The 9,459-nt window shown below is 34.9% G+C and overlaps 1 protein-coding gene across 1 annotated transcript; it reads right to left on the reverse strand.

The window, feature by feature from the left end:
* Nucleotides 1-1,225: 1,225 nt before the first annotated feature.
* LOC114754446 (uncharacterized) lies at nt 1,226-1,573 on the reverse strand. Its single transcript, XM_028943206.1, has one exon. It carries the CDS (start codon nt 1,571-1,573, stop codon nt 1,226-1,228), a length of 348 nt encoding a protein of 115 aa, XP_028799039.1.
* Between the last annotated feature and the right edge of the window lie 7,886 nt (nt 1,574-9,459).

A 9,459-nucleotide genomic window follows, 5' to 3' on the forward strand; every position in this document is an offset into this window, starting at 1 on the left:
ATTGTTCAGATCCATGATGCCAATTTATTCCCTAATGACATGAAAGAATTTGAGTTTAACCACACCAAAACAAATGATGACAACAACCCCATTGGACATGTGCTATTCATTTCCATTTTTTGTTCAGGTCACTCAATTTTACTTCAATATATCCTGTTAGTATCCAACAGAAAATGACACCAAGTGAAGCGAATATAACTACGATAATGATAATGATAACTTAATCTGATTATATCATATCAGTTTAAGATCAACTGTCAGCTTATGCCGATAGCATCACTGCCAATGACCAGAACAAATTTAAAAATGACAACAGTGATCCGAATATGACAACGATAATGATAAGGATAACCTGATCTGATTATATAACATCAGTTTAACATCAACTGTCAGCTTATGCTGATAGCATCACTGCCAATGACCAGAACAAATTTAAAAATGACAACAAGTGATCCGAATATGACAACGATAATGATAAGGATAACTTGATCTGATTATATAACATCAGTTTAACATCAACTGTCAACTTACGCTGATAGCATCACTGCCAATGACCGGAACAAATTTGAAAATGACAAGTGATCCGAATATGACAACGATAATGATAAGGATAACCTGATCTGATTATATAACATCAGTTTAACATCAACTGTCAGCTTATGCTGATAGCATCACTGTCAATGACTAGAACAAATTTGAAAATGACAAGTGATCCGAATATGACAACGATAATGATAAGGATAACCTGATTTGATTATATAACATCAGTTTAACATCAACTGTCAGCTTATGCTGATAGCTTCATTGCCAATGACCAGAACAAATTTGGAAATGACAACAAGTGATCCAAATATGACAACGATAATTATAAGGATAACTTGATCTGATTATATAACATCAGTTTAACATCAACTGTCAGCTTATGCTGATAGCTTCATTGCCAATGACCAGAACAAATTTGGAAATGACAACAACTAATACGCCATTAAGAAAAGCTAACATCTCCATAACAGTAACTTCCTTTCATATATTCAACGACAAGTGGACATTAAGATATTAGCCACACTTAATGTTCCCTTATCACTGAAATTTCTATCATCTTACTTATGAAAAAAATGTCTCCACTTAGCTCCTAACTACAACCCCAGTCTCAAAAAAGTTGACAAGGGCGGAGCATACAACTATGTACACTAAAAAATGACCCATCCCCACTATACTCGAAACTTCATGATTGGTTAGGATTTCTGCAATTCCTGCTTGTGTGTCGAGGTTGGTGGCATCTTCCACATTGGTATATCCGTTTGTTCTGGAACTGTGATTCATCCCTGTTTACTTTTGGCCTTCTTGGTGGTCGAGATGTAATGGGAGGTAGCAAGAAAACTTGCTCACTGACATTTTCTATTCTATAGTAGTCATTTGGGCGAGGCATGTCTGTTATTACCACAAGAATCATACTGGGAGCATAAATCTTTTCTTGTGATGACTTTTTATAGCAATTATCAACATAATCATAAATATTGCCGTGCACAATCTTGACGGCAGCATAAGCATGGGAACAAGGGATCCCGGTCATTTGCCAAGATCTGCAACTGTATTAGTGTAGTCCAAGATCAACCCGATAGTCTCCACGTGATGTTGTCACCTTCACTCTTCCCCCACCATAATTTTCAGCATACATATGGTCAGACCCAACCACCATATCCAGCACCTTACTCTCTATATTTGGACCAACGCAATTCTTCCATTTGGTCATAGCCACATAGGAGGCATGCAGCTTTCTTGCAACTTTATCTCGGTGCTCATAGATCAATTGAGGTAGAGTATGCTTTCTCTCATTGACTATCTATGCATTGAATGATTCTGCTATATTACTTATAATATTGTCCCATCTTTTATATAGGAACCTGCTTTTAGCCCACCTATCTACATCTCCATGACGAATAAGCCAATCAAATAGCCTTGGAGAAAAGGATCTCATGTCATCCATTGCTACCTCAAATTTCTCATCCGTCCTTGCATATGCAATTTTATCCAATAAATGTAGTGCATCCTCTTTTGATCAGCCATTTGTCCTTATTTGCCCCTTATTCATTTTCATAACTTCTGAACTAAAATTCTCCTTGATGTGTCTATAACAACAGGCATGCCTTTGACCCCCAAAGATTGATGCCACTCCTCTGATGATAGCATTGTGTCGATCTGATACAATCGTTACTTCCACAGAACCAGGATTTTTTTTATCATATAGAAAAATCGCGTCCAGTCATCTAGTGTTTCTCCCTTGACAATTGCAATTACAAACGGTAGCATCTCGTTACCTGCATCATAAGCTAAAGCTGATAACATTGTCCCCTTGTATGGTCTGCTTAAGTGAGTTCCATCAACATACATAATATGCCTCGCGCCACCCAAGAAACTCTCAATGCATGACCTGTAGGCAATGAAAACACGCTCAAATCGGTTCCCAATAGTAGTCCATTCAGCCACGAATTTTTCATCTGTTTCCTTTAGCCTTTTGCATACCCATGGTATGAGCATGTATGATTGTTCAGGCCTGCCATATATGTCTTCCAATGACTTCTCTTTTGCCCTATAAGCCTGTTTATATGTTAGATCAATCTCATACTCTCGTTTCAACTTCTTCCTTATCTCAGAAGTGCGCTTGTTTGCATGATCCCTCATCTTATTAATTATTATTGATGAGTTCAAACTAGCTCTTCCACTATACATCACGCCCTAGCCATCTTGGGCAGAATGAACATGCCAGTTTATAAATGTCGTCACTCGTAGCACATCACAACTCTTCCCCACATGATTTGCACATAGCTTCCATGGATAACCCTCAACTTTACACCTCATCAACATGAATTCCTTGCTATTCCTCACATACTTGGGCACAAACTTGTTTGCAAGTGCAAATTTGTATGCAGACACACGAAATACATCTGTACTAGGAAAACGTTGGCCCACTCCTGTAAAAAGTCCCCTCCGTTCCACATGAACTATCTCACCACCATCTGTATCTTCAACTCTGATAGATGTATCTACATTAGGGGGCCCACTTCTTTCATCATTGTCACGTTCACGAGCATTTTCTTCACTGAGCCAGCCATAATCACAACACAAACTAATGGGAGACGCATCCAGTTCCGTTTGTTGTGACAGGCCCATGAATCTCTCTGTTCTGCATTCAGAATGATAAGACTTGTTAACACAAATGACAAGATGAAATTCATAAATGACAACAAATAGTTAGGACAAACTTCCACTTACATTTCTACATTGTCCCTTGGTTAGGGACCCCTTGCCTTTTTTCGACCACATACACATGACCGCTATTCCCATTGTATTGAAAGAGGTTATACATTTCAGCATTGTCATAAAGGTCAATCAGTGTCTTCTCATCAAAGGCCATTATGTACTTAATGTCATAATTTCTTCTATCACCACCAATCCACTCACATATCATTAGCCTCAATTCTTCAAGTGTCAGCCCATCCTTAATGCTTCTTAACCTCACGCCACCTCCATTATATCTTACTTCACCTTCACCATTTGTCACAAATTTCCCTCCCACATGAAAATAACAGAACAGCTCCTTCCACAAGATGACCCAGCTTCGAAATTCATTTTCCTTCATTACCTGCACTGATAACAGAAGTCGAATGATTATATGACTTAATACCATCATCATCAACTTACACGACCAACTTAGGATTTGACACATTCATGCTTATAATTTGCAACAAAACACTCATTTCTTTCCTGTCCACACTAATGGTTCATTTTCTTAGAGTCAATCCACTCCATTATTCGAATCTCCCTTCAACATTGTGCCTTTATCTGACACTAATTGTAACATCACTTATCTCTAACCTGTTACTAACCTTTTTAAACTCCAAATTTAATAATACTAACCATGGTAGAAAAGAATCTTAGTATAATATTTGAAAAGGCTACCATGGTTATAAAAAGAAATTTGATTCACCAAGAATGTTAATAATGATAGAAAAGACCTGAACTAATTATTCAAAATGTCTATCATGATTATAAGAGTTTTACTAAGTAAATTATATGAATACCGTAACTAATAATATTTCACAATAACTGGGTCTTGGGCTTTGCAAAGCCCAGCACATCACAATTCATCTCTAAGCCCATACCATGACATTTTCTAAATAAAATTTGTCCAAACCAACAGTAATCAACTACTTTCAAAAGCTATTGTGGGTTCACAACTTACAGACCCAATCAACCCAACAACAAAAGTAACTAAGACCATAAGTCTCGATTAAATCAGAGTATGCAAAAAGAGCTATATGTGGCAATATACAATACTCATCACATGACAAAAAGGAGGCTATACAAGATAAACTTGATAGCTAAGCCTTTGCTGCCTTCCCTGATGGACCAGCCCTAGAGCTATTATCTGAAAATGTTAAACCACAGGGTGAGACAAAAGCCTCAGTAACCAACAATCCTACTCATTAGGCATACAAGTAAGTGCTTGAGAGGTGTCAAGTGGAACAGTTACTAAAATCATAACATTCACAATTGTCACATGGTTATATATATATATATATATACACACACATATCAAAATACAATATCTCACTCTCAATTCCACCTTATTTCCTCTGATTGAACCCATGGGCTAGTACTGTCCCATGTGACTGGTAGTTCAACATAATAAGCTCACCGATCAAGTGATGTGAACAGGCCAAAATCCACAGAGCACAAGATCAGACCATGGGTTCCCCCTCTAGTCCATTAGCGGGGTGTCATACGCCCTACAACACATGATAGGGCCAAAGGATCAACCAGTGTACATCTAGCGTCCTCCCACCTTATTACCTCTATAATATGTACAAAATTCACCCCCTTATTCTCCCTATAACATGTCTTCCACCAATCAACGTTCACCGTCCCCTCTCGTATTTATACTCATGAGAATAGTCATTTACCAATAACATAATAACTTTCCCATTTACCAAAATCGAGATTTTGAAATTTCAATAATCAACATCAATCCTCAAACCATTTCTCAATAAATTCTTGTTCCACATGACAAATTTATAAATTCATAATTTCATACTATTTTTCAATAACATAAAGTATCTCAAGGCAATTTCAACAATGATGCCTTTCATTGTTCAAATAATAATTCAATGGCATTTCAAGAATCTCATATAATTCGAAATCACTCACAAACATCATACAAGCATACATAACAAGTGGAAAGTGGTTACCTTTCACCAAGGATATAAAAAGAATTACTACAAAGTCAATCCTGTGCTCAAACCAACAATCCAATAATCAATCTACACCATTAATATAACCACAAATTAATATAAGCTAATTAATTAAGCTTATATATATAGTTAAATTTCTAATTTAATAATTTTTATTCTAAATTCCAACAACTCTCATAACCCAAAATTAAGTATTTTAGAACTAACTTATAAATTTTTTCTAACAGGCTAAAATATTCATTTCCATCCTTTGGATTATTTACTTTAATAAAAAGAATTCTCCAAAATTCTCAAATATGAAATTATTATATTTTACATTCTAAAAAAAAAAATCTATTTAAAGTTTAAACCTCAAAATAAAATCATCAAAAATTCAATAGTAACTCAAATATTTATAAATAAATAATATACTCAAAATTCTATTAGTATAACTATTATATTTCTTTTTCTTCACAAATAATAAAATCTTTTACCTAAAATAATTATTTTAAAATTTCCAGTCATCCAATAACTAAAACTAAACCGATTAAAATCTTAATAATATGCCAAACAACTCAAATAAATTATTTAACATAATTTTGATCGGTACAAATATAATATATTTCATAAATAACATATTTTTCAACTAAATAAATTAATTTAAATATTAAAAACCAACAAATAGGCAAATCCAAACCGATAGAAATGATCTGTTATAATAGATCTACAATACTGTGGTTAAAACTCATCAAAACTCAAAACTTATCCCATATATAAGTCTCAAAATTTTCTCTAATTACTATAATAATACTGTTATTGGAAAGCTCAAAATATATAGGAAATATTTATGAAGAAAGTTTAATGAAAAGAAGTAATTTTATGTACCTAAATTATCTCCAAAACTTGCCTTCTCCTTCACAAAGACCGCAACTCCGCTCTTGCTATCTCTCTCTCGCTCTCTCTCTATCTTTCCCTCTTTCTCTCTCGTGCACCCACATCTTCTACCTCCCATTCTCTCTTTTATTTTCCATCTCATTCCATCCTCCAACCACCCCATCTCCAATTTTCCTCTTTCATTGACTTCTTCTCTCCCAAATTTCCTTCTTCGTCTTTAATGCTACCTCCTTTTCCACCGAATTCGGTGGAAAAGGAGGTATGTTTTTTTTTAATTACTAAAATATTATTATATTATAATAATAAAATATTATTATTTTTTAAATATTTTTTAACTATTTTTTTTAAACCTAAAATAAAAACTAGGATATTACAACTCTCCCCACCTAATAGGAATTTTGTCCTTAAAATTTAAACAACCAAACACAAAAATCAAAAACCAAAGGCTACTCTCGATGCTTACTAAGGAATCAAGTAAAGGTACTTGCAACGCATCTGCTCCCCAATCTCCCCTGTAACATCACTGGGACTTATGCCCTTTTTAAAAGATCTTGACAAGGTGGATGGTCTTGTTCCACAATTGTTTGCCCTTAGCATCTAAAATCTGGTGTGGTTTCGCTTGATAGGTCAAATTTTCTCACAACTTCACCGCTTCGAGCTCAATAACATAAGATGGATCCATATGATATATATATATATATATATATTTTAACTGTGACGCAGGGAACATGTCGTGTAAATTGGATAGATATGATAATAGCACAATCTGATACACAACATGTAATGTCCTCAGGTCCCGGAGTGCAATAGTAGCCACCCCAAGGTGTCGCTCGTAAATATTATCTGTTTTAGTGCAGTTGTAGCCACTTTATGGTTTTGTTTCCCTAAGTGCAGTCGTAGCCACCCAGAAAACAGATCTACGAGGGAGAGGTATTTGCACCCTTTTAAGGCATGCTTCGTTCCCTTCTCCAGCTGATGTGGGACATTCATGCAACAGGTCCAATGCGCTTCAAAATCTCATGAGGGTTTATGAATCGAGGTGTAAGCCCCCTTTTTTTTTTACATTTTGATGGATATGCCAACACCCGTGGTAAGGAAAACCTTCAAAAACACATGGTCACCCGCTTTAAACTCTAAAGGTCTTCGTTGATGATCCTCATAACTCTTTTGTTAACTTTGGGCCATCAATAACTTCTGCTTAATAAACTCAATCTTTCTGATAACGATGTCCACTAGATTTGGGCCAATAACTGTCCCTTCACTTAATTCAGTCCAACAAAGTAGAGATCTACACTTTTTCCTATATAGATCATTTTTCAAAAATGGTATTCTTAATCTCATCATCATTAGGGATGCCAATTCCTTTTTTTTTTTTGTATTTTAGATTTCTTCTTCTCCAATGTTATAGTCTGGCACATCCTTGCTTTCCAGTGCCTCTCGAATACTCAATAATCAATCATCTTCCATTTGTGTTGCCTTCAAAATCCTTAAAGAATTCCTAGTCACCCAAAATTGACTGTAGAGTAACTAATGTCTCAAGTATTACCTAGAGGTCTCTCAATTCCTCCAAACAATAGTGCTCCTCCAAGCTCAAATATAGACCACATGTCTTGTCTTCTTACTCAATGCATCAGCGACTAGGTGATACTTAAGTTTAAAGTTATAGTTTTTAAGAAATTCGATCTATCTATGTTGTCGATATTCAACTTTTTCTATCTACTTAATACTTTAGACTTTTATAATCACTAAAGGTCTCAAATTGGGTGTCATAAGGGTAATATCTAAATCTTTAAGAAAAACACCATTAATACAAGCCCAAGCCCTTACATCTCACAATCCACAACAACTCCAAATATTTCACTGTCAATCCAATTTCAATTCCTTAATCAACAAGGTATAATAATTATTTCCTTTACTTAAATAGTCTACTAAACCCATTAGTCAACCTCAAATAATAACCACTCATAACAACTCCAAATATTTACATTTAGAACTATTAACCTCAAGCATACCAAATCCCAAAATATTCAGTCAAACAAACATAAATCAATCATTAAACCATATTTCAAAATATCATACCACTAATCTCCATTAACGCTGTTCTTCTAACAACAAACCATAACTCCATATCATCAAAAACCTAAATCATAACAAAACTAAATTGACTAAACATTGTATATTAGCCAAGTAACTAACTTAAATCCATCAAAATTTTCATATTCCAAGTCTGCTCGAAATGTTGAAAGACATAACTTCAAATCATCATTCGTAATATCGCTAATCCTCAATTAACCTTAATCGAGAATAATAACTCTTAATTTTTACACAAATTTAAAATTTGAAACACCACTATATACCTTATAATTAAACAAATTAAAATACTATAGTAATCAATACCCAACCTCAAACTATTATCTTTCTTCTTCACAACAACTCCTATGAATCGCAAGGAGAAACACTAGACATGATAATCCTTTTTTTTTTTTTTTAACTTTCCAACTTGGATGGTGATATTTCATAGAGAGCCTTTCAGATATACTCTATCCCTTTTTTTTTCCTATCTCAATAGAGGACTCTACCTCATGCCTTAGGAGTATACTTAGCATTTCATCTAAAATTACATCTATAAATCTATTCAAAATATCCATTTGGTCGCTTTTTGAATTACGGATGTCAATACACAATCGTACGATGTAGTCCTCCTTTCTTACTAACAGTACCAGTGAACCCTGTGATGTAACACTCAGTTGAATGAATTCCTTCACCTCAATCTATTCAATAATAATCTCCTTATCCCTAAGTGACAGAGAAGAATGTCACACGTGGTGGCAAATTCCTTAAATACTCTTACAAGTAGACAACCACAATATGAAACCTATAAAAACCTCCATAGACATAGTATAAAAGGAAATCACAAACCTCTTACAATCGAGGATGACATCACTAGCTAACAACTAATCCATGCCCATAATCACATTGACGCCCTTAAGCGGCAAACAGAACAAATCAATCATACAAAAATTAAACTTTCAGTACACTTAACAGATAAAAAGGAATACCTAGCATCCAAATCAACAAGATAAAAATATCATGTCTTTGGAGTGAGTTGTACCTTTAATAAGATTAAGGGATTCCTCAGCCTCCTCTTGTGTCATCTTAAGGACATGTCCTAAAACAAAAGAATGATTGCTCTGAGGGATCTGTCTAGCCTCTGGGCAATTACGGACGATGTGCCCTAGCTTGTGGCATCGATAACACTCCCAGCATTGTCCTAAATGCATATTTCTACATTTCTGACAGGGTCTACCAACACTAGATTGGGACAAAGAAAAAC

The sequence above is a fragment of the Neltuma alba genome, unplaced genomic scaffold (assembly GCF_004799145.2).
Source record: "Neltuma alba isolate B1F8T4 unplaced genomic scaffold, ASM479914v2 tig00010142_pilon, whole genome shotgun sequence".
NCBI lineage: Eukaryota > Viridiplantae > Streptophyta > Magnoliopsida > Fabales > Fabaceae > Neltuma > Neltuma alba.